The 27904-nt window shown below is 37.6% G+C and overlaps 2 protein-coding genes and 1 non-coding gene across 3 annotated transcripts; 2 read left to right on the forward strand and 1 right to left on the reverse strand.

Moving 5' to 3' along the window:
* The first annotated feature begins 7674 nt into the window (after positions 1-7674).
* Positions 7675-18865, forward strand: LOC129257076 (large ribosomal subunit protein uL4B-like). Its single transcript, XM_054895314.2, has 8 exons — positions 7675-7764; positions 12855-13032; positions 14011-14256; positions 14634-14758; positions 15325-15454; positions 16450-16606; positions 17363-17609; positions 18641-18865. The coding sequence occupies exons 1-8, from the start codon at positions 7762-7764 to the stop codon at positions 18704-18706; spliced, it is 1152 nt and encodes a 383-aa protein (XP_054751289.1). The 5' UTR covers positions 7675-7761; the 3' UTR covers positions 18707-18865.
* LOC129258075 (small nucleolar RNA SNORD18) lies at positions 13130-13200 on the forward strand. Its single transcript, XR_008584220.1, has one exon. It is a non-coding gene; the product is annotated as a small nucleolar RNA SNORD18 (small nucleolar RNA).
* A 542-nt stretch (positions 18866-19407) lies between the features above and the next one.
* LOC129255519 (periostin-like) lies at positions 19408-27256 on the reverse strand. The gene is made up of 5 exons (XM_054893868.2): positions 26905-27256; positions 26209-26435; positions 24303-24489; positions 23171-23380; positions 19408-20878 (listed from the first exon to the last, which is right to left on the reverse strand). Exons 1-5 carry the CDS (start codon positions 27110-27112, stop codon positions 20751-20753), a joined length of 960 nt encoding a protein of 319 aa, XP_054749843.1. The 5' UTR covers positions 27113-27256; the 3' UTR covers positions 19408-20750.
* Between the last annotated feature and the right edge of the window lie 648 nt (positions 27257-27904).

A 27904-nucleotide genomic window follows, 5' to 3' on the forward strand; every position in this document is an offset into this window, starting at 1 on the left:
GTACCTGTCTAGCTAAACAAACAATGCGAGCGCAAAGCGCGAGCTGAATTTTTTCATATATTGACCCCAAACAGGGTTATTTTAAGGGCTATATTTTAGGACTCCATTAAGAGTATACATATCTCACAATAATCATCTAATGCGAGTGCCAAGCGCTAGCTGATTTTGTATACATCTAAACGCATGAAGCAAATGTCATTATAATCATGATTTAATAACATACGCATCTCACTAATCAAATATTGCGAGCGCGAAGCGCGAGCTGAAAATTTATGAAATTCAGACTTGAAGAGGGGCATTTTTAGGCTTGTTTGTAGGAATTCACTAAGACCATATTTTATCAACATAAACATGCGAGCGCGAAGCGCGAGCTGAATTTTTTTATATTCAGATCAGAAAAAGGGACATTTTTAAGGACCGATTTTAAGAATTCATGAAGAGCAGATACCAATCCAATCCACTAATGCGAACATAAGCATGGACAGGAAATGTTTTACATTAAGACCTTAAAATGGGGCAATCACTTTAAGAAGTCATGAAAAAGAAGCATATGTCAGTACATAAAACAATAATAACTCGAAGTGCGAGGAAATATATTTGGTTTATATTAATTTGAAAACGTGAGGTTTTAGTATAACAGGATTATCTCGTTAAACAGACAATTCAAGCACCAGGAACAATGAAGACATAGGCCTTGAGCAAATTATGTTCATAAAGTTATCAAAAAATGTTTCTTATGTAATATAACATAACATGATTATAATATAACATTATAATGAACAATAACTTCTCCTTTCCCACTACGTTTCTCTTCCTTTCTCCCTCTTTTTCTCCTTTTCCCCGTTTTTTTTTTTTTTTTTTTTTTTTTTTTTTGCCAGCCGATTGGGGGGGGGCACGTGCCCCCCCATGCCCCCCCCCCGTAGTTACGCCACTGGTTCCAATGTCATGGAGAGTGTGTCGACTAGGTGTGCAGTCGACACACTCATACCTGCACACCTAGTCGAAACACTCTCCATGACACTGGAACTATATAGTATTACCCAGTAGCGGACCGTGACCTGGAGGAAACAAAGCATTGGAGGGGCATTGTATTGTTTGTGAACAATGCTGTGCCCCTCCAATGCTTTGTCTCCTCCGTCCGCTACTGGTATTACCTACACAAGACTACTACTCCTCCAGATGAACAGAAACCAAAGTTAATTTCAATGCTGGCCTGATGAAGGCCCCACTGGCCGAAAGCTCGCAATAAAAGAGATACTTGGAAGCTACGTCTAGCGTTAATGCTTGATTTATTTACGCCAATTTATATATATGCATACGTGTGTGAGTGTTTGTTTGAGTTTGTTTGTTTTGTGTGATATCGAGCGCCTTTGGAAAGTTGATTCATGATTTTGCCCCCAAAATCTTAAAAAAGGATCGACGCCCCTGTGTATATATATATATATACATATAGTAAAAAGAAACTTGTATCTCTATTGATATACAAAAGTATTGGCCTCATCGCAATAAAAGGGTTAATACACGAGATTTTGAAATCGCACATAACATGCATAATTTGTGTTACTTTTGCTTGTTTCTTTCTTTAATAAGTTTTTCAATATCTCTCTATATATGTTTTAGAAAGATTATATGTTTAAATTGATGTATATTTCTGTTATAATGAGAGATGTTTAAGTGGACTTCAGGGAATGGTCGTACGCAGCAAGGGGGAAGGGGGGGTGCACATTCGCGATCTGCTGTTGTGAAAAACAATTTTTTTTCCTTAACATTTCATGAAAACTATGAAAAATGTGCAAATGTGAGATGTGCACCAAATTTTCGAGTCTTACCCCCCGGAAATATTATCTGCGTGTGGTCATGCAAATAAATGGCATGACTGGAAATCCTACATTTTGAAAAGAGCATTTGACAGGGTCAGACTATACCCCTTTTTCAACATTTTCTTTTATGGCACCGGTGAAGTGCAAAAATATGTGCGCCGCTCGGCAGTGCGCCCCCCCCCCCTTTCGCCAAAAGCTGGATCCGCCTATGAATTAATGTATTGACTTCCACTTCCTCCTCACGGCGCTCAACGGGACTTTCTGCTCTATAGCTCTCCCATAGACCACAGGTCCATGCATAGACCGAACAGATCGAGGCGTCGATCCTCGGAGAAGCAGCTAGGGAGCGATCACCCCCAAGAAATATTTGAGAAAAAAAGAGAAGAATATGTGACTTTGGTCATATCAATAGAAGAAAATGGGGGAATATGCCTATTGTGGGCAGCATGGAGATGCGGAGCTAGCCCGGGGGAGCTAGACAACTATGAGAATTGACGCTTCAAAACGCTGATCTCCCCCAAGTCATCCAGCCCCCAACACTATTTCATTAGGCCCCTACATGATTTACTTTGATGTTTTATACAATTATTGCAAACAGTTCATTATGATATAGGACAGCAGCTAAATTAGCATTTATATCTTTCTCTAGGTTATTTTTTTTAATTGTTTAGGGCCTATATAGTGCGTATCAAAAAAAGTTTACACTTAGAAAAAGTCCTGTAAAATTATCCATTTGTTATATCCTGAGGATTTGTCCACATTTTAACATTGCTATACAGATCCATTTAAGCAAATGGCGATATAACTGTCTAAAAATATCTCCGCTTGAGATGATTTGCGCAGAACTTTGAAATAGTTATGCGAAAAAAAGTAGACATTAATCGTGAATAACACATGGAATTTAGCTAGTAAAATTGATTTGAAGATATCTTTTACCTTTTTAAACTTGTTTCCTTGCCCAAAACACTTCGAAGAGTGCATTGCGCCCCACCCCACTCCCCCATATACACCGAGGCCATCGTGACGATATTTGCTTTACACTGAGCTGTGATTGACATGACTCGGCTTAGGCTTGATTTTCATTTTGTTAATCATTGTCAAGCTAGGGAAAAGTGTGGAGAAACAAGTTTAAAATAAAAATGAAATGTAAACCCAGTTTAAATGATAAAAACTTAGTGAAAAAAATGCTGGAGATGTCCGATATAAATATTTGTTCAGATTCATTTATGTCCTCAGATCCGGCTGGCACAAACAGGGTAAAGGTTGTGCTTATACTAAGTGTTGAAATTTGAATTTGGGTGGCAAAATTGTTACCAAATGCTTGAATGAATCCGTTTTATTTCAATTGACTAAAAGTGCAAGGGAAATATTAAATATATGAGAAATGGTTCGCAGGGTAAGTTTGATTTCACCCTTTCCCCTTGATACAGCTTGAATACGAGCATTTCTGCGCAAACAGATTTCTGCGAGCCTTACAAAATGGACAGTGCTCACTCAAGTGTAACATTCGGTCAACAAAACATTTACTGTCATTGAATTGATGAGACCCAAACCCAACATTACATGTGAAAAAAAATTACCCACATGTTGTATATTTTTTAATTCCCAGAGCTTTTTCAAAGTGTAAACTTTTTTTTATACCTTCTTGGTCTGCGACTCAATTTTGGGATAAAACGTAGTATATTTTTATGCTAATATTGAGACTTGGAATATCTTACTGCGTAGTGTTCGAAATCATCGTACAAATATACCTCTGTTAAAATCTGTGACTATGCTATCATCCTTCTTAGAATAAAAGCAAATTTAATATCTAGTCGTAATGACGTACGTCATATATGCACTGATAGCAGTCGTACGATTGGCTACGATTTGAAACTAATTTGGCCTTTACTCCAAAGAAAAAAATTGCCATCTTTCGAAATGGTTTTATTAGTATTCTTTCAATTAATTTTAACCTCAAATAAAATGATATGTTCCATTCACATTTTCAGAAAATGAGCAAAATGCGATTTGTTCCAAAATCAGATAGCGAACAGTCGTAAGGTGTGCGGTGGCCTTTTGTCATTTTTACCTCAGCCATTTTCACCTCTGCCATTAGCTCTGCCATTTTTACCGCTGCCATTTATACCTCTGCCATTCTTACCTTTGCCATTTTTACCTCTGCCATTTATACCTCTGCCATTTTTACCTTTGCCATTTTTACCTCTGCCATTTTTACCTTTGCCATTTTTACCTTTGCCATTTTTACCTCTGCCATTTTTACCTCTGTCATTTTTAAATTTGCAATTTTTACCTTTGCCATTTTTACCTCTGCCATTTTTACCACTGCCATTTTTAAATTTGCCATTTTTAAATCTGCCATTTTTACTTCTGCCATTTTTACTTTTGCCATCTTTACCTCTGCCATTCATTTTACACCGAGCCGCCACCCCCATTGGCGGAGCAAAAAATAGGGGAAAAAAAGGGGGAAAGAAGAAAAACAAGAAAAAGAAGGGAAAATAGACGAGAAAAAAGAAGGAGAAACATGTATTACTGAAAACAGGGTCTGAAGAATTATTGTATCTTACTAATCACATGATGCTGCAAAGCGCAAGTAGATATATATTATATATATATATATATATATATATATATATATATATATATTATATATATATATATATATATATTTTTTTTTTTATTTATTTATTTATTTATTTATGTGGCCCAGTGGATTAGTCTCCGGACTTTGAAACAGAGGGTCGTGGGTTCGAATCCCAGCCATGGCGTAATTTCCTTCGGCAAGAAATTTATCCACATTGTGCTGCACTCGACCCAGGTGAGGTGAATGGGTACCCGGTATAGGATTTATTCCTTTAGCGCCTATTAATCATGATGGCGGCTTAGCTACAGCCGGGGTAATAATAATAATGATATCAAGTATCAAAGCGCATGCAGTTGAGTATGCACATAGTAACTGCGCTATATAAATGGACATGTTATCATTATATATACATATATATATATATATATATATATATATATATATATATATATATATATTTCTGCTTGCACTTCGCGCTCGCATCAGTAAGATAGACATAGGCCTATATCCATATTCATGCTTACAAAATGTGCTTAGAATTTTCAGGTCGAGATATTAAAAATTTAAGCTTTCGCTTCGCGCTCGCATTATTTTGATTGGTGAAATATGTATTCTTTTCAAGAGTCACTGCCAACGGGTACTTTTGCAGCGCCTCGCGCTCGCATTCATGATCGTTTAGTTAGATATGCATCTTGTTCATGATTACAAAAACCACCGACCAGAATAAATATTTTTCAGGACTAAATATATAATATTAAAAAAAATTAGCTGGCGCCCGCATGTTATAAAAGAAAAACATTTTCGTTTTTCAATTAAGATTTAATTCTTTTATCTTTAATTAGGACAAACCCTTAAAAAAACAATAAAAAACTAGAAAAAACTAGAAAATTAGATTTTGGCGGGCGGCAGGACGGCATCCCGCCTAACTTAAAGGTCCGAAGTCCAACCCAGAAAAATGTCGATTTGAATAAATAGGAAAAAATCAAACTATATAAAGCATAACGCTGAAATTTATAAATGAGGAAGTTTTGATATTTAAAAGTATCGCTACCCTATGATTTTTCACAAAGCAGTTAGTATGCACAACTCAGTGACCTGCAAATAAGATAGTGTCGATGATGTCCCTCACTATTTATTTTGTTTTTTATTGTTTGAATTATACAATAGAGCCTGTATCATTTTTTACAGATTTGACAATGAGGACCAACTTGACTGAACCATATATAGTATTAAACAATGCTTTCCAAGTACACATGGATCAACAGGGGCGGATCCAGCTTTCGCCAATAGGGGGGGGGGCCGAAAAATATTTTCATCAACATTTTTCTCGATTGGCCGCTGTAATCTGATTTTTTTTTGGTTTTTCAGGGGGTAGTCCTAACTAAAGTATAGTTTTAAGTGTAGTTTTTATTGTTATAAACAAGATATCTCATGTGGTCTTAACATATAATGCGAGCGCGAAGCGCGAGCTCAAATTCTTTTATATTTTATGTCCTTAGACCTGAAGATTCTGAGCAGTTTTTATAATCATGAACAAAGATATGTATCCAACTAAAGAATGCGAGCGCGAAGCGCGAGCCGAAATTTTATTATAGTAAAGTGAAAAGGGACTCAATTAGGACTGTTTCTAGTATCACCAATTAAATAATGAAAGTGCGAAGCGCGAGCTTAAAATTTTTTGATATTCCGACGTGAAAACTGGACAGTCTAAGCGCGTTTTTATTTAAATAAAAAACAAGCTGTGTGTCTCAATTAAATGCGAGCGCGAAGCACGAGCTTAATTTTTTGATATACTGACATGATAAAAGAGCATTTTAACAAATTTTGGTAAGAATTTCCAAAGAGGATATAGGTATCTCACAAATCAAACAATGTGAGCGCGCAGCGCGAGCTGAAAAGTTTGATATTTATTAACAATTTGTGTAAATCAAACAAAATAATGAAAGTTTGATGTGCGATCGAGCTAAAATATTGTGTTCAAATTGATTTCAGAACTGGATATATTAAGTGGCATTTAATCCTGTCTAATGGGTTTCATTACACAGGAAATGCGTGCGCAAAGCGCGAGCGAAAATTTTTATATAAAGTCTATTTTCCAATTCTTCCACTCACCTTTTTCTTGTTTCCTTTCGGGGTCGAGCCGGCTGTTACGAGGCTGTAAATTACACATCATGGGTATAATACCTCTTTCTTACATTTCTTTCTGTTTTTCATAGTTTCTATCAAGTTAAAGAGTAAACTTTTTTCTGCAGGTTGTCAAAAATAGGGGGGCGGGGCCGGCTCGGCCCCCTCCTTGATTCGCGCCTGATCAATAAAACTTTGTTTCACACTCCATGCTATATAAGGAGAAAATTTGAATATTTCAAATAATGAAATATCTATATACAAAGAAAAAGTAGATTACGCCTTCAGTCTCCCCGCAGTCTCCTTGACTCCAGGATGTGCAGAAATAACTGCTTTGTGAAATTATGCGAAACTTATATCGATCCATATTTTGGGCCGGGTCAGCTTGACTACTAAATGCACAAAATTTTTTACATGCATGCTTTGCTCGCCGAATAACTAGGCCTCATATAGAATTAAAGTATAATAATAATTTTACTTGTTTGAAAGCCTTATCTTTATGCCAAGATACATGTTTTTTTTTTTATCGTGATTTCTGCTTTTTAAAACATGACTGTAGCCTATTTGCAATGCAGTATAAATTTGTAAAATTTTCAAAATTATCGGGGGGCAAATTAAATCAATAGGCGTATATAGTGTCCCCAACTGATCATGGGCGATTACCGGCCCCTTGGCGGTCCCCCGGATTTAATTTAATTGGACATTGATGCGTGTATGAGGGTGTGTAGGGGGGCGGCCCGGGGGGCGGGATGGGTGAGGGTTTGTGTATTTTCAGATGTGTATCAATAATATATTACTTGAATCAGGCCTTCTTCTGGGAACGAAAATAAAACATCATCATCACATGCAACTTTCCCATAGAGATGTATACTAATATCTCTATGAATTTTTCCCCATTTAACGCCAGGGCTCGAAACTTTAGGTCGCATTAGGTTGTAAAACATAAGGACGAACCGTTAAGTGGACTCTGTCCGCGTATTAAATTAGTTCGGCTATAAATTGTTGAAAATAGAACATATCTCCTATTTGTCAAAATATTCGTAAGAATATAATTAAACAAAATCAAAAGTGTAAACTTTATAAGGCACGAAAATTGTAAAAATTTCGTATTCAGCTTTATCAAATAGTTCCGCCACTTCTCTCCATCACATGTGTTTAGCAGTATGATCTTTTCGCCTGTGTTGGCTCTCGTGTTCTTACTTACATCGAAAGCTGCCGGCATATACAGTCAAAATGGTACACAATTGTCTCATTTTATCACGGAAAAATGATTGTTAATGGAGATTATAAAATAATGCATGTTTTAAAATAATTACGTGGGATTTAACATTCCATTAGTGGAAATTTTAGGCTCAGATTTATTGGTCATGTTGGTACGTTCTATTCTGCCACGCACGTACCGGTACGGTAGATAGACGGTGGGTAGATCAATGAGTGACGTTGCCCACGTCCACGTTATCATTCATTGCTTTTGCTATTGCCTTGGCCCATTTCCATGCATGAGGTCCGGGGTCGGGTGTCCAGACACTTTATGTTTTTGAAGCCTTCTTGTTTTGTGTTTGGATTACACTAAATATATGAATTCAATAGTTGTAATCATCTTCTATTTTGTTCTTATAAGTTATTATTAATATTGATGGGCATGATGGGGTGTCCAAAGTCTCCAAACTTCGCACACTTTTCAAAAATATTCATCAGGCTTAATTTTGTTCACAAAATATTCATAATTTATACAAAACCAATTCAAGAAATAGTTACCATATTGACGGCAAGATCGTAAACTATAAAATCATGGACGAAAATGTAAAGTAGGTCAAGGGGGTTTCGCCGGTATCGCGATCTAAAAATTCTATTCCGATCGGGGAAAACCGTTCAGAAAAAGTTTGACCTAACTTTGCGCACCAAAGCTTTTGTGGAGATTTAAACAGAAACTCAAGCTCAAAAAGTGAAATATTTATATCAGATTAATGGCAAAATGCTATGGAATCGGTTAGTACCACATTTAACTCACATTTTTAATGATTTCTGCTTGCAAGATGGTGATATCGTGATGCTTGTTGATTTCTTCAAAACGGGCGCTAGCGGTGGCAAATTTGCCGATCTTTTGCCAATATTTTCATGAATACTGATGAACTCATCCTAAAGAAACTTTCACTGAAGGGTAATTTTAGGTTGCTTTTCACGTTGATGATGTCATATTTGAAGGATATTGGCTGGTTTTTGAGATAATGACCGTCCGCGAAGTATGGACACGCGCGAAGTTTGGACTCACTGCCATACTAAAAATTGATCAAACTTCGCTTGTAAATTTTTCCAAATGACTTACAACATGTAAACTATGATGTAGGATGGGGGGTTGGGTGTCCGGACACGTAACAGAAATGAAGCCTTGTTTTTATCTCAGGAATAAACCAAAAATATAGGTTGAATAGTTTTTTTCACCATCAATATTTGTTCTTAATAATATTTTCTTATATTCTGTGCTAAAAAGAATTAAAGACATTGCTTGTAAACTTTTCAAAATTGAGAGTAAAAAAGTCATGTGTCCGGACACCCAACCCGTCCGGACACACAACCACTGGGTATACAACATGACTTAAAGTTAAATTCTAATCGTCCATACACACAACTAGCAGACTAGCCAGGAGGCTTCTAGAGAGTAAAAATTATTTAATTTACTAACGTAGGCTTACTCTCAATGAAGCCAGGTCTTCCTTCTCATTCACCTACACGAAGCACCCCAAAAGGCCAAAACATGAAACTTTTACCCCCAAGATTTCTACTTCTAAATTACTTTTATCTAAAAAAAAAACTAGCCCTAAATCATGTACATAAAACTTCATTTCCCACATTTCTATGCTCTCGTTATTTTTAAACGAGAATTCATCAAAAAAATGAGAAAAATATTGTGAAAAGTCGGAAGAGACTTGCCCGATGTTTACGCCGCCACCTATTGTTCTTCGCCAACGTTACGCAACATACGCGTCTGTATATATTCAATATTTTTCTCATTTTTTTGATGAATCGAGTTTAAATAAAATAACAATGAGAGCGTAGAAATGTCGGAAATGAAGTTTTATCCCATGTACATGATTTAGGGCTAGATCTTTTAGAAGGAAAGTAAAAATCTCGGGGGTGGAAGTTTCAGGTTTTGGGGTCCTTTGTGTAGGTGAATGAGAAGGAAGACCTGGCTTCATTGAGAGTAAGCCTACGTTAGTAAATGATTTTTACTCTCTAGAAGCCTCAAAAATCATTTACTAATGTATGCTTACTCGATATACTCTCCATAGAGCCAGGGATTCCATCCCATTCATCTGCGTGTACCGCAAAAAAAACTTTCGCCCCCGAGATTTCTACTTCTAAAATAAAAGAATCTAGCCCTAAATTGTGTAGGCCTAAATGGGATACAACTTCATTTCCGACATTTCTACGTTATCGATTTCATTTTTTAACAAGAATTCATTTTTAAAAAGAGGAACAAGATGGCGTCGTAAACATCGAGCAATCTCCCGTCTTTTCATAATTTTCTCATTTTATAAATGAAATCGGTAGCGTAGAAATGTCAGATTCAGAAATGAAGTATCCCATTTACATGTTTTAGGGCCAGATCTAGATCTTTTAGAAGGAAAGTAGAAATCTCGGGGGTGAAAGTTTGAGGGTTTTTTTGCGGGACACGCAGATAAATGGGATGGAATCCGTGGAGAGTAAGCATACGTTAGTAAATGATTTTTACTCTCTAGGAGCCTCTTGGCTACACACAACCTGTCCGGACACACAACAACTGGGTATGTACTGTAGCGTACTATGGATCATATTACCGAACACTTTTCATGAATTCAGTCGTATACCGAACACTTTTCATGAATTCAGTCGTATACCAAACACATTATTTTCATAAAATTCACCAAACTTTCACCATAATTAGGACCCCTGTTACATCTGAGAGATTCCCTACCTCGGGCCGGCCCGGGGCCTACCTCGGGTCGGAAAGAAATCAGATGTAAACATCCCAAACCTACCTCGGGCCATCTTTTTGCGAACCTACCCGAGACCACATCCAGAGGTAGTATCGGGCCGGCCCCGGTCCACCGATTCGTAGATGTAAATGCACACAAGCTTTCGAACCTATCTCGGTCCGTTGTAAAATTACGTCATAGCGCGCGCTATCCCCTCCCCAGCCCCGTCATTCTTTCGAATGTTTTGCGGCATGCGGCATGTGAATTGTGATTGATAAAGCCTTTGATTTGAGTGGAAAGAAGGAAGCATTTTAAACGTATCCTTTTCAAGTCGATCATATCTTCAACTTCAAATGGCGAGCTAGCAGCCGACGAGTGTATAAAAATGTAAACAACTTCAATTAGCGCGAGCAAATTATTCAGAGCCTAGATCGAGAGCGCCCTTTGGTGTCAGCAATCAGATACCGCTCGAAACCGTACCGATAGGGGAGGGAATGAACGCTGTGATGTAAACAGACCACATTTCGGACTCGGTCCATTCGCAAAGCCAATCCACCAATAATCCAGTCAAGGTTGCAAGTGGACTCGGTCGGGTCTCGGGTAGGAAACTTTCAGATGTAACAGGGGTCTAGGTCTACACAAGAACCTACATAATATAAATCCTATAAAAGTTTTGCCGTGTTTTTATTTTTTTACGATATTAGTTTCCAATCTGACCCCTCTTCTCGATCTTGCATGTGAAATATTTTGGTCAATCGAAAAAGGTAGGATGGGGGGTCGGGTGTCCGGACACTTTACATTTTTGAAGCCTTCTTTTTTGTCTTCGGATTTGGATCTAGACTAAACTAAAAATATGAATTCAATAGTTAATCATCTATTTTGTTCTCTATAATATTTCCTAACATCTTGTACTTGTAATTGATGAAACTTCGCTTGTATTTTTGTAGATCTAGACCCAGTTGTATATTTTTCCAAATGACTTTCTATTATTGATCGTCCGGACACACAACAACTTGGTATATCGTATTACCGAACGTGTGTTTAGAAAAGTTGAGAAAACAATATAATCACTGACAAGCTATTTTGACCATATTTTATTATTTTTAGAATATTAAGACTTTGATTGAAAATGTGTTTAGACCATATTTCATCATCTTTCTATTCATGTTCCCCACAGTGGCAAATTGTCCATAGACTGTGTGCAACGGATAGACCGTCTCGGCTCAGCGAATCGGAGACCGCTGATTGGCCAATCGCGCAGATCACGTCATGACTACGTGGTCGCCAAAATAATTCCTTCGGACTGCGTGCGAAAGTATCGATAGCGATAACAATATCCGGTCACATTGTCTACGCGGGAAATGGTCTTGGTTCGTGATCGGATCGCTCCAGTATCGATCGAAAATTATCGAGACTCTGCATTCACGCGACGCTCCGAAACCCGGAAATCAATTGACTTTGAACACGTTGCGATAGACTCTACAAACTCCAAAGAACACGATGCCATATCGACGCTAATTCGTAAGATTTTGACGGAAAAGCAAGAAGTAATCGAAATTCGCTTACCTGTGCGGTATCGGTGAGAAAATAGATCCTCCGAGAATACATTTCATAATTCATATAAAATATAGGAAAGTGAAATTCTAGGTCGATTTTGGTACGAGGTGATAGAGAATTGCACACTAGTTTTTGTGGAATACTGTGTGGGGCGATGGAAGGCTTGCACTGCGCATACTTACTATATTGTCATTCATAAATTGGCTCTCGGCAGTGGCTGGATGACGTCATGTAATAAGCAAAATGTACACGCCCGCTAGCGTTGAACGCACCGCTATCCGTTCTATACAATTTGCCACTGTGTTCCCTTGGCTTTGGAAGGATGTTAAGTTTTGAGTGTATTTAATTATTTTCTGATGCGTACGATGCGCGCGTTCGATAATACAAGGCCGGTCGGTAATACAATCAAGTGTGGTCTTTTGCTGAATTTTGGTGGCCTGACTCATTTTTGGTTGCCCCGGGCTACTGCTTATTTCGAGCCCTGATTCAGGATTAGGGGTAGGGTGACTTTGGAAGGCTGTCGCAAATGGAACTCTTTCCTTGACTACTCTATTGCAAAATCGTTTTTTCATCATGGTAGGCCACCACCCGAGATGCTATCTGAGATGTATAGTCTTTAATTTGAATGAGATAAAAAGAAATGAGGCAAGTAAACTGATAAAAAGCACAAAATACTTTTGAAATTCATGGAAGTGTTCTGTACAAATTACAATCTTATATTGCTCATTATGATCATGCACTCGTACTCAAGAATTTTCATTGAAACAAATGCTGATGTAAGACACCATGTTGTCTCTGTCGTGTTTTTTACAGGCTGTTGCAGCTGCAAGACCACTTGTTACAGTGTACAATGAGAAGAATGAAGTTACAGGAACCAATGTGACCCTACCAGCTGTCTTCAAGGCACCAATCAGGCCAGATGTGGTTAACTATGCCCACACCAACATGAGGAAGAACAGCCGTCAGCCCTACGCTGTCAAGAAAATTGCTGGTAAGTTATTTTAGTTACAGTTAGAGTGCTTTGTCAAGATTTTTGGGTGGTTTACGGAGCTGTATCACCTACTTTTGTACCGTCCTTACATCGCCTATTGGTATGATGATTCTTCAACTTCAGGTCCGTGTTTTTGAATGACCTTGATAATATTGAAGTTCTGACCTAATCATTCTGTGCTAAAGGTGTAGTTCCCAAGAAAAGAACTTATTTTGCTCTGAGATCAGATAAATTTGGAGAACTTTATTTTCCAGGAATCATCATCAGTGTGATGTATATTAGGCCTGTCAAGGAGTCACTGTATCCTTGTCTCTCCCAAAAGCTTTGAGTGTGGATTGCAAAAAAAATTACAACATGCTCGCTAAAGTTTTAAAGAGACGAGAATGAAATGCTTGTGATTCGATCTATTATATAGCCTTCTTACATTACACCAAGGAAGTTGAATCAGCTGTGGGATTGGCACATTGTAATTCTTCCTTTTCTTGTCCGGGTTCATTGTTATCTTCCATGTGTTCCGTGAACGTTGCCCTAGTCCGTGCTTTTTCAGTGATATCATTCAGCGGATCATTGTGTGACTTCATCCAATTCTGATTCGATGGATGACTTGTCCATATAAGGGTTTTCAAAGCTTCTTTTGCACAAGACATAGATGTCACTTCTGGATAGTAGTGTGAGGAGTGCTGAAACTGTACCACTAAGGAATGGACCTTTAAGGAGAGCAGAACCAGAGACAATTTCCTGCTTGCAATGAGTTATTTGATAGAAGTCCATGTTAGACCTATACTATATTGATGAAGTTTTGATTCCTTGGGCTGAAATACTTGTAATCATCAGACCTTATGAATATTAAATCTGTCTATGTATTTGGAAATTCAGATACGCTACAAAAAAATTAAGTTTTAATTTAGACTTTGTTGACAAGTTAATGAAAATGTTAAATAAATATTAATTAATACTTGTTTGGCATCTATTCTGCAGGTCACCAGACCAGTGCTGAATCCTGGGGTACAGGACGTGCTGTTGCCCGTATCCCCCGTGTCCGAGGAGGTGGTACCCACCGCTCTGGTCAGGGAGCATTCGGCAACATGTGCCGTGGTGGACGCATGTTTGCCCCTACCAAGATCTGGCGACGCTGGCACACACGCACCAACATCAGCCAGAAGCGCTTTGCAATGTGCTCTGCACTCGCTGCCTCGGCAGTCCCAGCTCTCGTCATGTCCAAAGGTAATATTTCACTTCTTAGTGATGGCATGTAAAATGAAATTGTATACAAGTGTTTACATTAGTGTAAGTGCAAGATAAGGTCCCTTTAAAAGACAAAGATTTTTTTTAATGAAGTAATTGTTTGGGCATAAGAGAACCCAAATGTCAAATTCTAATATTTCTTGAAGAAAAATTGGATGATATGCAAAATAAAACAATTTTGGGCACCTAATTTGGTTAATTAGTAAACAGAACACCCATATGGACAATTATAGAAAATAAAACAAAACTTGTGAGACTTAATGATAGGTGAGAAACCCCCCATCTTTTGTCTTGTTTGGAGGAAAGTAATGATCTTTTATTCTTAATAAATAAATAAATTATATTGTCAATCACAGGTCACATGATCATGGGCACGCCAGAAGTACCCCTTGTAGTCAGCGACAAAGTCCAAGACTTCAAGAAGACCAAGGAAGCTGTCTACTTTCTCAAGCGTTTCAAGGCATGGGAAGACATCAAGAAGGTAAATTCAAAGAACTATGAAAGTAAACTAGAATAATTAAAAAAAAACTTGCCATACCAGTGAAACAGTTTCCTCTGTATGCCTCATGAATGGTAGTGTAATAATCTCTTTTGATTATTCAGTCATGAAGTAAATAAAAACCTTTATATTCCCATCCCAGATGATGCTTACTTGAACCTGAATTCATTTGATATGGAGAATAAATAGAAACTGATTTAATGAGACTGATGGGACTGTTGGGAGTATCTTTCTCTAATGCTATTTATTTCTGGGTGAACACAATGAGTGATTTCAGTTGTTTTCTTCTCCAAGAACAGTTGATTGAGGAGTACCTGAAACATAAAATATTTTGCTTTATTTTCTCCAAATATGTAATTCCTAATATATTTTACAAAACGTAGCAAGATGCAACTAGATCACAGCCATTTATTGTGAATTTTTTGTTTTGAAGGAAAATCACAAAATATGAAGGTGACATAAGGGGCAGATTTGATAATCAGTTGACAGTCTGTCAGATAGCCTGCACTCTGCCATCATTGAATATTGTATTGTACTGTGAACTGCAGGTGTACAAGTCTCGTCGCATGAGGGCAGGCAAGGGAAAGATGAGGAACAGGAGGTTTGTCAGACGTCTTGGTCCACTGGTTGTCTATGATCAAGACAATGGCATCACAAGGGCCTTCAGGAACATCCCAGGTCAGTGCAAAAGTGAAAGATCTTCCTAACTGATATAATTTCTCAACCTTTTCAAAAGATTAAATAAAATGAAATAAAAGATGTCGGAGTACAGTTGTAATATGCGTGACTGGGGAAAAGTAGAGATATGTAATCAATCTTACAATCAATTGCAACCCTTTGGTGCCTGGGAAAAATGGAGATATTTTTTGTTTTGTAGTGATCTTTATTATTCATTCAAATAAATTTCGTACATACATAATCAAGGAAATATAAAACAAAATGATAATTGCAGCTGTGAATACACAAATCAAATAACACTGTAACAAACACAGCAGGCAAATTGTATCAGAACAGAGACATAATCGGAAATCATGCAAAAATAACATTTCAACAACTAATGTATGCAGCTAAAGCAAATAATTTTTTTAAAAAGGACGTAACGTAACAGCTAAGATTGTGAATTGTTTCACTTTACAAGGGACTGTCGAACATTTCTTTTACCTTGATTTACCTTGATGTTGGGCATGAAGTTAACAAGTCGTATTCGCCCCTCTGCATCGTCTTAGTACTTGTCTTTGGCTGTTATCAACAATTTTTTTTCCTATATGCCTTTGTGGGTTTGGATGTGTTCTGTGTCCAGGTGGAATCAGTTCTATGTGGTTAAACAGGCCTTATCTAGATTTGATTTGAATGTTTTCAAAGTTCTCGGTATCCCAGATGATGTTGCATTCAACCTGAATTCATTGAATATGGAGGTTCCAAACTGATTTAATGAGACTGATGGGATATTGTGAATGAAACTTAATGTTGTTCACCAGGTTCCAAAGCAGCCAAAGTTAATCAAACAATAGGGCTTTTTTCTAAGGGGATGGACAAACTTATCAAGTGTAAATTAGGTGTTTTCCTATTTGGAAAATTGGAAGAAAAAAAAAGATATTGATGAATTGTTTTTTCAAGGCTAGAGAAAGAATATGACATAGTTTTCATTATTGTAAACTTCTCTGTGTTGTCAGGTGTGACCCTCCTCCAAGTCTCAAGACTGAACCTCTTGAGGCTAGCTCCTGGTGGTCATGTTGGTAGGTTCTGCATCTGGACAGAGTCTGCATTCAACAAACTTGATGGCCTCTACGGAACGTGGAAGAAGCCTTCCTCAGAGAAGTCCAACTGGAAGTAAGTTCAATTATAGTTTATAAAGTGAGCATGAATCACAAATTTGTAACCTGATTGACATACCATGTTATGCAAATACTGTTGAGAAAGCCTCATAATGCTTTCTACTTTTTGCAAATGTATGAGGATATTTGATCCATCTATCCTATTGGTATACAAGTAGTACACATCACCGAGATCATTAATAAGAAAAGCATGCCATAAGGTACCTTTGGAACTGTTCTAATTCCCCTGAGGTATAACTCAGGGCGCTATGACTTTTTCTAAGGTAACAAGTGTTTGATATTTGATAAACAAACTATATATCAAACCAAGACTGGTCTATACAACATTTCATTATTACCAGTCAGCAGCAAGTTTTCCTGTTACCTGAAATATATGACGGTGATGTGAAAAAATGATAGATTTTGACCAATTATTTGATTAGGATCTAGATCACCATTTTGTAATACCATATATTATACTCAACTTTTATAAAAAAGAAAAAATTGCAGCAAACTTATTTGTATGAACATGGGTGATCTGAATGATCTTAAAGTGAACCTTGCCTGCATAAAATTGGTAATTTGTACCAAATGCTTCAAGTAAGGAAAGCGTCCCTTGACATAAGAAATGGAGTCAGTTGACTAATTGATGTAAATGGTCACAGTTTAAAGGTAGACAATAGTCAAGATGAGCATTGTGTTCAATTTATATCGTCTAATGCAGTTAACATAAAAAGAAAAACACGATATCACCCTCTCTGCTTTTCCATAGCCTTCCCATGCCCAAGATGACCAACACTGACCTACGAAGGTTGCTGAGGAGTCAAGAGATCCGTCGCTCCCTCAGACCGGTCAACACAACATCCACCAAGCGCAAGGTCCTCAAGAAGAATCCTCTGAAGAATGTCAGGGTCATGTTCAAGCTCAACCCCTATGCCAAGACACAGAAGCGCAACGCCAAGCTTGATGAGGAGAGGGCAAAGGCAAAGAGACAAGAGATCCTTGACAAGAAGAGGGGGGTATGTATTTAATTCCTGTTGTACTTCATTTACAACAATCTTGCATTCATTACCTTGTTCAGTAGTAGTCAAATGCCAAATTCAGATCAAATGGTACCAAAGAACTTTGCTTTAAGAAATTTGACTTATCAGAGTCACTGAACGTGATAATGAAAGATAGCACCTGCAGTATTGAGGGAATCCTACCTTCGTAAAGGAATAATTTGAGAGAAAGCATGAAAACCCCAGAATGCTTCCAAGAATTAAGACAAGGAATGTACAGTTGTGCGCAAAACCCCACCACAAAATGCACTCCTTTGTGTTGAATATAGACAACACCACTACGATGTTCGGTGAGCATAGAGAAACAAACTTTATTGAATGTTGTATTTTATCTCCTGACTTCACAACTAAATACCTTTAACATAGCAGAGCTTGAACATTGCAGAACTATAAAATACTTTAAATTTTTGTTCATTCTCTGGTGGGGTTCATTAATTTTGAGCACCACTTTACTTCTTGGAAAACTGAGATGACTTTTATGTAGATCTTGAATTTAAGATTGGATGAATAGATGGTGACCGATGTAGGGGATACACTTGCATTTGTCATGTACTTTATTATACAGAATTTGTGCCTATTTCTCCTAAGCACATATTTCTTGGGTTTTTAAAAACTATTTTCCATTTGTTTGGATCTCCTTATCTTAGGGTTGCCTGTATTTTTTAATTTTGATGTTTGTATGATAGTATATGTACAGTGATTGATGACAATACAATATCTGTTGATTACATATTAAAAGTCCATTAGATTGCATTCAACTTGTAAGACAATTGGAAGGCTGCTTGTAGAAACAAGTGTACTTTATCACGATTATGTGCTAATAGTGCCTATTATTAGCCATTATTAGCTTGTGATTGCCTTTATTTTATAGAATATTCATTTTTAGGGTTGGTAATAAATACCTCCAAAGTTGCATTTGGTGATATGTTGTTAAAATGCCTACTTATTTCCTGTTTTCTTCTTATTTCCATTGATTTGATTACCTCCAGGTGACCAAGGAGGCACCAGCCAAGGGCAAAGGCAAAGCCAAGGCCAAAGGAAAAGGAAAGAAGTAGAACAACCAACCATCTATGATGATGGACATAGTGACTTTTATTATCCTCACTCTACACTGTGTCATGTGAGGCCTTGAATTAAGAAAATCCCAACACCATCAGGACTGTGATATGAGATCAGCAAATCCAATAAACAAGGCTTACAAAATGCAAACATAAGGTCAAGCATGTGTCTCTTTTAGTGTGTATTACGGTTAGAATCAATGTTCTTTATGTGCGGGCTGTATATTAAAGGTGAGTTTTCTCAGGAATGAGAGTTCATTGTGAAAGTTGAGAGTGAAAGAATATGTCACAATCAGTCATTTGCATTTTATTCTCCACAGTTTGTCAATTTTGTGTTGGGATTTGCAAGTGAAGCAAGTGTTTTTGTTTAGCGTATTCAAATTTAAAAAGTAAAATTTAATTTCTTGAAAGCATATGATTTTCCATACTCACAACCTAGGCACAAATTTTGCATGCTTATAATAGCACAATAATAATTGAAATGTTCGAACTAAAAATACCATGAATATTGAAATCGTGAATTTGGTATCTTTCTAGACCTTCTTTCAACATCTTGGATGCAAATTTTAATTTTGCCCTTTGTGACATAAGTATCCTATGCAAAACCATGTGCCTGTAAAAATACCCATCGGATCTGCATCTAATCCCATTTTGACTACAAGAAAACAATCGTAAGAAAATAACTTAATTGCAAAAAATTTAGTATATATATAAAAATCTTTAATTCTGTAACATTTTGAAAAACATGATTATCTGTAACAAAGTGTTAGTGAAAACAATCTCTGGCTATCCTTAAGCACTTTTATGGTGCTATCTAAGTTGATTTGCCTATTGATTTTGACAATTTACTGTTGACATTTTGTCAGTTTTTTACTGTATCACTATATTGTGGTGAGATATTAAAATTCTTATACAAATTTTAGATAAAAATGAGGGAGAACAAGAAGAGATAGTTCATTAATAAAATCAAATGAGAATGGTATTTTTTTTACATAAAACTGTTGGGAAATCATTCAGTTTCAACAAGTTATCTTTTTTATTCCATGTTTATTTTTGTATTGAAACATTTACCCAACATGGTATTTACATGTCAATTTTACCACAAATTGACACCTCATGCTCACTCTACAAAAAATGTTTTTGAATAGGAACTGGAGAGATGATATTAATTAGTGTTCCAAAAAATGTCTTCCAAATTAACCTTTATGTGATTTTTGATAGAAATACAGGAGAGTACACAAGTTAACCTTTTGTGTAAGTCTACCTCAGGTGAGGGTTCGTATAGGCTCCAATGCACTTCACTACCACTACCCTCCGCTCCACCTTTCCGAACCCTCAGGGACAAATACTCGCTCTCAAAAAACAAAGACAAATTGTGGCACTTTATGGTAACAAAAGCAGCATATCAAGACCTAAACATACATTCAGCTTACTCTACAGTTACTAAATTTACCATCGGACACAGACTCGCTCCTTGCCCTTTCTTGAAAACGTCTCATAATCGATGATTTGAAGCCAGTTCTCGATTCATCACACGAAATAAATTCTCTGCCGAATCAAAAATGGCGAAGGCAAATTGCGCATGCACGGAGGTCTGCAACAATTTGTACCTAAAATTGCTGCAGACCTCCGCGCATGTGCAATTTGCCTTCGCCATTTTCGTTACCATAAAGTGCCACAATTTGTCTTTTTTTGAGAGAGAGCGAGTATTTGTCCGCCGAGGTACTTTGTGTAGGTGGAGCAGAGGGTACCGGTAGTGAAGTGTAGTGGAGTCTATACGAACCCTCGCCTGAGGTAGTGTAAGCCAAATATTTGATAAAGTTGCAGGATATTTTCAAACCGAATTAGGGGAATGTTCAACGTGTTATTTACATCTTCACAGTCAAATTTTGTGCAAGAGGTAGTCTAGAGATTACTGTGTTCCCAAGAGATTTTAAATGCTGATTACGCTATGATATGATTTGGGAGATACAATATACACACTCGGATCCTATTCTATTCTCGTGAGATCTAATATGATTTATCTCATAAGATCAGTTTCTCAGGTGTACTTCCTCCAAATGATAGGTGGGATGAGCACCTTGTCAATGATATGCAGAACACCATTGTAGATGTTGTAGTCCTGATAGACCACTCTGGCGTTGGTATGTCCATTTACCCAAAGAGTATCTGATGAAAGAAGGGTGAAGTAATGTTGGAATTAATTATTGGCAGAAATGTAACTAGAGAATATCAGAATCAGAAATGTATGTGAATGTGATCAATGAATGGTTTCATAATCATTAGTGATGAGAAGTGAATAAGAGTTGATGGCAAGACAATTTGCTTTAAATTGAATACATGGAATAAGATGGCATGGTGAACTGTTAATGCCACTCTAAGAACTTCCAAAATATACCTTGGACTGTGTGTACCCACCCCTGACATACATGCAGAGCTGCCAAGTAGTACTTGGTACTAAAAAATAGAATACTGATGGTTACACGCAAATAACTGATTTTTTTTTAAGTTTCAGGTTTTTGGTGTTGTCCTATAGTATTTCTGTGAAAATACTGATTTCCTCACCAAAATACTGATTTTCAGTTTTTAAAATAATCTTGTTCAGGTTGACATCTTTTTAAAGAAGTTCGAGACATTCAGGGAGGAGTGTACCAATGTACTAAAAATTAAAACCAACCAAAACCTGGTCTATGAAAAAGATTAGCAAAGGGAATTGTGGAGATGAGTTGCAGATAATTTGGGAGAGCAGGTTTTGAACAAGAAGAGAGAGAAGTAAAGAGAGCAATACAAATTACCGTATAAAGGCAAATCTCAAAATCCTTGATCTTATTTTACATCAGACCCCATTTTTGTCTCACCTGCATAGCAGAGTGAGACTATAGGCGCCGCTTTTCCGAGGCGGCGGCGGCGTCAACACCAAATCTTAACCGAAGGTTAAGTTTTTTAAATGACAGCATAACTTACAAAGTATATGGACCTAGTTCATGAAACTTGGCCATAAGGTTAATCAAGTATTACTGAACATCCTGCCTGAGTTTCATGTCACATGACCAAGGTCAAAAGTCATTTAGGGTCAATGAACTTAGACCATGTTGGGGAATCAACATCAAAATCTTAACCCAAGGTTAAGTTTTTGAAATGTCATAACTCAGAAATATATGGACCTAGTTCATGAAACTTGGACATAAGGTTAATCAAGTATCACTAAACATCCTGCATGAGATTCACGTCACATGACCAAGGTCAAAGGTCATTTAGGGTCAGTGAACTTTGGCCAAATTGGGGGTATCTGTTAAATTACCATCATAACTTTGAAAGTTTATGGATCTGATTCATGAAACTTGGACATAATAGTAATCAAGTATCACTGAACATCCTGTGCAAGTTTCAGGTCACACGATTAAGGTCAAAGGTCATTTAGGGTCAAAGAACTTTGGCCAAATTGGGGGTATTTGTTGAATTTCCATCATAACTTTAAAAGTATATTGGTCTAGTTCATAAAACTTGGACATAAGAGTAATCAAGTATCACTGAACATCCTGTGCGAGTTTCAGGTCACATGATCAAGGTCAAAGGTCATGTAAGGTCAATGAACTTTGGCCATTTTAGAGGTAATTATTAGATTGCTGTCAAAACTTTCAAAGTTTATAGATATAGTGTATAAAATGTGGATATAGGGGTAATCAAGTATCACTGACAAGTTTTAGGTCATATGATCAAGGTCAAATGTCAATGAACGTAGTATTGTATCATGTGAATGGTGTTTTTTGTGAATTATTATTTTATAGTAGTTATCAAAGTCAGCACTGCTGCTATATTGAATCGCGTGATGCAGGTGAGACCGCCAAAGGCATTCCACTTGTTATATCTTTCTTCACTTTATAAACTGCTCAAGCTGTGTTACTTTGAGAGCATTACAACTTTTCTTGATTTCAGAAATTTTAACATAAAGGGGTCAGATTGCATACATGTACATATATTTTATGAAATTGCCCCAAGGTCAATGGTTCATCCTGCCTAAATCCAATCTCTCTATATTGGCACCGTAAGCTTTTGAAACTTGGAGCTTTGGTTCAGCTTCACTTTCAAGAATGTCTGGTTTTTCCCCCCCTTTTTTTTGGGGGGGGGGGCGGGAATTGTTTGCAAGCTTCCTACTCAAATTGGGAGAAGTGCACTGATTCATGTTGTTTATTTCTTATTTTGTGTTGTGAGAGATTATCAGTTTCTCCACCCCTCACCTAAACACTGATTGTTGTACTCTAACAATATGGACCCTTTAATTCTTGGTATCATGATGGTAAGCACTTGGCTAAACCTCACGGCGTTTCTGTATGAACTACTTAAAGTTCATTTATATTTATCTATAGGCTCTAATGCTGAATTCTACAAGATCTACAACTGAATAAAATCAATTCTGAATATGGGCCATACTATTGATCTCGATGCATTAATTCCACGTACCATACCATACAGTTAGATTGATTGATTCTCCCTGTACGGTGGCAAACACTTCTCCATCATAGCTCCCAGATGCATAGAGAGTCCAATCTAAGAGGTGGTAGAGTAATACTTCACGTAGTAATGTTGTGTTGTGCTCAAGTTTCTTCAACTCGTCACGTGACAGCTTGTCGATGCCATCGTTATTTGGAATGAAAAACGTGAATGGACCCTCTGTCAAAGACGAAGCAGAGAAAATGATAATATAATGGAGGAATAAAGAAGAGGAAGGTGAGATAAAAAAAAATAGAGATAAGAACAACAATTTATAGCTAATGGGAAAGTACAAATACAACAGACACTCTTACAGTAGCATCTTGGTCATTTCTTGGAAACGTTTCAAAAAGGGACTTGTGACGTTTTATCCGGCAAGTCCTGTTTTATCCCACAGTAACAATATCAGCCAGTCAAAACAAAAGAACGTTGGCAGATCTGACAGCTTGTCAGACATCAAATGTTAATGAAATGCTCCCCAGGTTTTTGTTACATATGATGGCTAGTGGAAGGGCATGGGGGGGGGGCAATTACCCCCGACACAAAAACTTGTGCGGGGTCACAATCAGTCCTTACCCAGCAGCGTTAAAAGGGGAAAGGGGTAGTTGCTAGCCCCCACCACTTATAAAATTCAACAGTGAAAGCTTTTCTGCTGAAAATGTTATGAAGATTCATCAAATCCTTTGATTTCACGTATAAAAAATAAAATGTGCCCTTGTCAAAGGCTTGGTCGATTCACTCTCTTGCTTTCAAATTTCGTTGAAAAGAATTACTCTTCCACAATCCTTGAACAAAAAATGCATACTGGCCTAGCAACCGACGAAAATTTGTAAAACAGGCCCCCTTCCCCTAAAAGATAGACCAATGCAATGTTTGCCCCCCCCCCCTACACTCTCAAGAAAAGCAAATCTGGCAATCTTGCCCGGTTGCAACGCACTCCCAAATCTTGAAAGACCAGAGGACTTTTAGGCCTGGTATCTTTTCAGAAAAGGAAGGCGGAAAACAACTTAATAGAAAAAAGGGGTCACACAAGAAAGTGTGTATCAGTATGTTGGAGGGGGGGGGGGGCGACAGCTCATGCAACATTCGATATCACCCTTACCTTTTAGGTAATCTTGTAGTTTTGCCAGATAAATCAATTTCTTAAGCTTGGTGAATTGCTTATCATTGTTAACGACTTCCATTATATCACCTGGTGGAACTGGATGCATCACATTAGAGATTATGCGAACCTCACCATTGGTTGCGTTTCCACCGTCTATTACAGGTCCACCACACGCTGTAATCCTCTAGAAATGAATAAAAGTCAAATAATCAAAAACAGAGGTATTAACAACTAAGTTATACTGATCTTGACGTCATGATGCTGCTAAGACAATATTTTGCCCATCTTATTAACCCTTAAAGAGCCGGGTTATTTGGACCCCTCTCACAGCAGGGGGGGGGGTGGATTCCGCCCCCCCCCCCCTCTGAGATCTCGGCCTTCGATCGCGCGAGCGCCACGAAACTTTGCAAATAGGTAGTGTGCGATAAAATCTACAAGGCTGTAACATGGTTCATTTTTTTTTAGTAATAAGATTTTTTATTTAATGAATTATGCCAATTCATGCATGAAATAAAATATCTGCTCTAATCAACTATCCTACGGCCCCCAAAACTGCTAGTTTTTATTCACAGACTCTTTGTATGATTGCGTTCAAATGCACTTTAACAAAATTTTGGTATTGCAATTTTTTCTTATGTATTTTATTGTTTTTTTTAATTTCTTATGTATTTCTATATTTTTTTACTTTTTGTTTTTCATTGTTTTTTGGATGGAAATTGTTGCAGACTTAATTTTGATCATAAACAAGACCAAATTTATTTAAGTTTCATCAGTAAAGTAGAAATAATGATACATTTATGAATTTTGGCTGAATACACAATTTGCTTTGGATTTGTACATGAATTTACGTTTTTGAGCAGTTTTGGGTCTGACATGCACTTACATAATGTTGCGTAATTTCGTAACCGCGTACCTGGGCATCGCAAATTATGTTCTCAAAAGTTGTGCGAGATTTGAAAGTAAAAGTCAGCGAGCGGCGCTTTTGAAAAATTTCGCGCGGCGGATTTATCGTGAAAAATTTAGAGGGGGGGGCGGAATCCGCCCCCTGGCCGGGCCTTTTAGGGTTAAATCCTAAAACTTTTTTCCTCTGCTCTGATCTTAAATCGACAAACGCAATTTGCATAAGCGGACGGGATGAGTCACCAAGGACTACTTGAACAGCATGCCCTTTTCTTTCTTTCTTTCTCTTTGGCCATGTCCATCTCTTTTCCCTTCTAATGGACTTTGCTCTCATTATAATTACATCTTTCTTCCTTTCGAATTCTCTTAACCCCTTCTTTTCTGTTCCTATTTTCCATTTCTTTTTTCTCCTTCAATGATAATCTCTTTATATCCATAATTATCTCACTTTCTTTTCTCTTTCAACTTGTGGCTGTGCCTGATGGAGGTGGGGGAGGGGGCCGGGCGGTCCCTGGATGTGCCACTATGTAGTGAAGGACCCCCCCCCCCTGTGATGACTACATTGAACATATTTTGTGTATTTTTTTGTCTCTCTCTCCCTCTTTTTTTTTTTTTTTTGGGGGGGGGGACTACACCGTATAATGTAATTTTTGCTAACGCGGATCGTTTTTTTTTTTTTTGGGGGGGGGGGGTCAAATGATTTTATGAGTAAAAGGCGCTATACGATCATGAACTATTACTCTCTCCTTCGTTTATGAAATCCAAGATCTGCCGATGCTCTCACCCTTTATCCCGTACTTTCCTCTTTTATTAATGCCTTATTATTCTCTTCTCATTCATTCTACATCATCCTACTCCCTCATGCATCTATGATATCCCGTTCATCCGAGACAAGTGATCAAGCAGCTGTCTACCAATGGACCAACGGCATCCCACCACCAGATTGCCACCAACTCACACCGGTTACCCCCTTCGCTTGCTCAGCTGCGCCACGCCCACTAACCATCATCTTGCCAATCTGGTAGATATTGAGTCGGATGTTCTTGTCGGGAAGCATTGTCTCGATGAGTTCGTCGTTGTATACGTCGTCGATGCTTCCAACGAGACGGGGTACGGTGTGGAAGAGGAGGAGCTCGCGGAGATAAGTGTTATTGGACATGAGCTTGTTCCAGATGTCATCAGGCAGGAAGCCGAATGCAAGGTCGTAAGGCGCGAAGAGGGTGAAAGGGCCTGGTAAAATAAAAGGTCGTTGTATTTCAATTAAATAAATGCGAAAGACTTATCTACAACTGGACGGATCTATAAACAGCAATTTGCCTTCTATTTAGGTGGTTTTCCCATTATAAGATCGACTTATCTCACGAACCATACATAGTACAGATTAGGATTTCGGCAAGATGGGATCCATTCTATAAAATGATGTGCATGTATATAAATTCCAGTCCCTCCCTTCTCCGGGAATTCATAATTTACCCATTTTCGTTCCTCGTTCTTATTCAGCTAGTTATAAGTGATACGAAGACGCATCAAAAGACGAAATTGCTCCTCTGTACATTCTACATTATAGGCCTATATATACATTGTTATTTGAGTCAAAGTAAAGTTTTCGAAACTGTCGATCTGTGTATGGATAATTAGTCACATAAATAACAGGCAGATGTCATCAATCTTCAGTATAAAAATTCAACTATTCTAGCACCTTTTTCACGGAACATGGGTCCAAGTCCAGCACGATCTATCATCTTGATCATAGTACAGGCGTAGAGCTCTCGGGCTAGATCTACCACGGTAAAGTTGTCCTTTTGTCCACTGTCTGTAACTAAGGGGACTTCACATGGATCTGGCTGGCCCAGACAAGTCAAAATCATGGCAGCCACCAATGACCCCTTGAAGATAGAAAGCAGCATCCTCGCTTTTCTTCTACACTGGCAACCCTATAGGCGAGCAATATAAATCAGCAAAACGAATGTTAGCAAAGAAACTCTATGGGGTATTATGTTTTCGAGCTACACTAAAGAGGTATAAATGGAGGGTCGAATTATTATTTATACAACAGATTATTAACGTGATCTGTTTATATCATACTCAAACAATTAAGGAGACTTTGCCCGAGTATGCAAAGACATATATCATAAAGGGTGTGAACGGTATCCTTCCTCATAAAACGTGTTAAGAAAAAAAAGTGTTTATCAATCAAAATACATAGAAATGACTTATGGACTTGTGTTTCATCAAAGGGCAATTCCATAAAATATGTACGTCCGACCCAGTATTAATGGGACCTTCATAAAATTTTCCGTCTCTGATTTCTTGATCTTTTGACAGTCTGTAATTTCTCAAAGGAGCATGATTTCGTCTGTTTATGAAGAAAAAAATGGGGGTCACGGTCAGACGTACAAAAAGGTTGATCATAAATTGCCCCAAATGTAAATGATTTAGAATAGAATTCAATAAAACGCATGCAATGAATATATAATTATGAAAGACTCATAATTGATACCCGAGGTTATTAATCTTATTCGTGAGTCCATTCCATTTTGCGTTGAAATTTACCCTTAAAACATGCATTTAGCCCAATATGGGATAACAAAAAAAATACCCAGCAAACATGCATGTTCCCCTTCTATCCAATATTCGGTAAAAATTTTACTCAGTGATTTTCGATGGTATGTTCATTGACCCAAAATGACCTTTGACCT

This window comes from Lytechinus pictus, chromosome 3 (assembly GCF_037042905.1).
Source record: "Lytechinus pictus isolate F3 Inbred chromosome 3, Lp3.0, whole genome shotgun sequence".
NCBI classification, from domain to species: Eukaryota; Metazoa; Echinodermata; class Echinoidea; order Temnopleuroida; family Toxopneustidae; genus Lytechinus; species Lytechinus pictus.

Bases quoted from the DNA above. Each gene is read 5' to 3' on its own strand.
- LOC129255519 (XM_054893868.2), bottom strand. From the start codon at position 27,112: ATGCTGCTTTCTATCTTCAAGGGGTCATTGGTGGCTGCCATGATTTTG. The intron at 26,436-26,904 runs GTGCTAGAATAG...TTATTTTACCAG, and splicing joins ACCCATGTTCCGTGAAAAAG to GCCCTTTCACCCTCTTCGCG. The intron at 24,490-26,208 runs GTTAGTGGGCGT...ATTCATTTCTAG, and splicing joins ACCAGATTGGCAAGATGATG to AGGATTACAGCGTGTGGTGG.
- LOC129257076 (XM_054895314.2), top strand. The intron at 13,033-14,010 runs GTAAGTTATTTT...TCTATTCTGCAG, and splicing joins CGCTGTCAAGAAAATTGCTG to GTCACCAGACCAGTGCTGAA. The intron at 17,610-18,640 runs GTATGTATTTAA...GATTACCTCCAG, and splicing joins TCCTTGACAAGAAGAGGGGG to GTGACCAAGGAGGCACCAGC.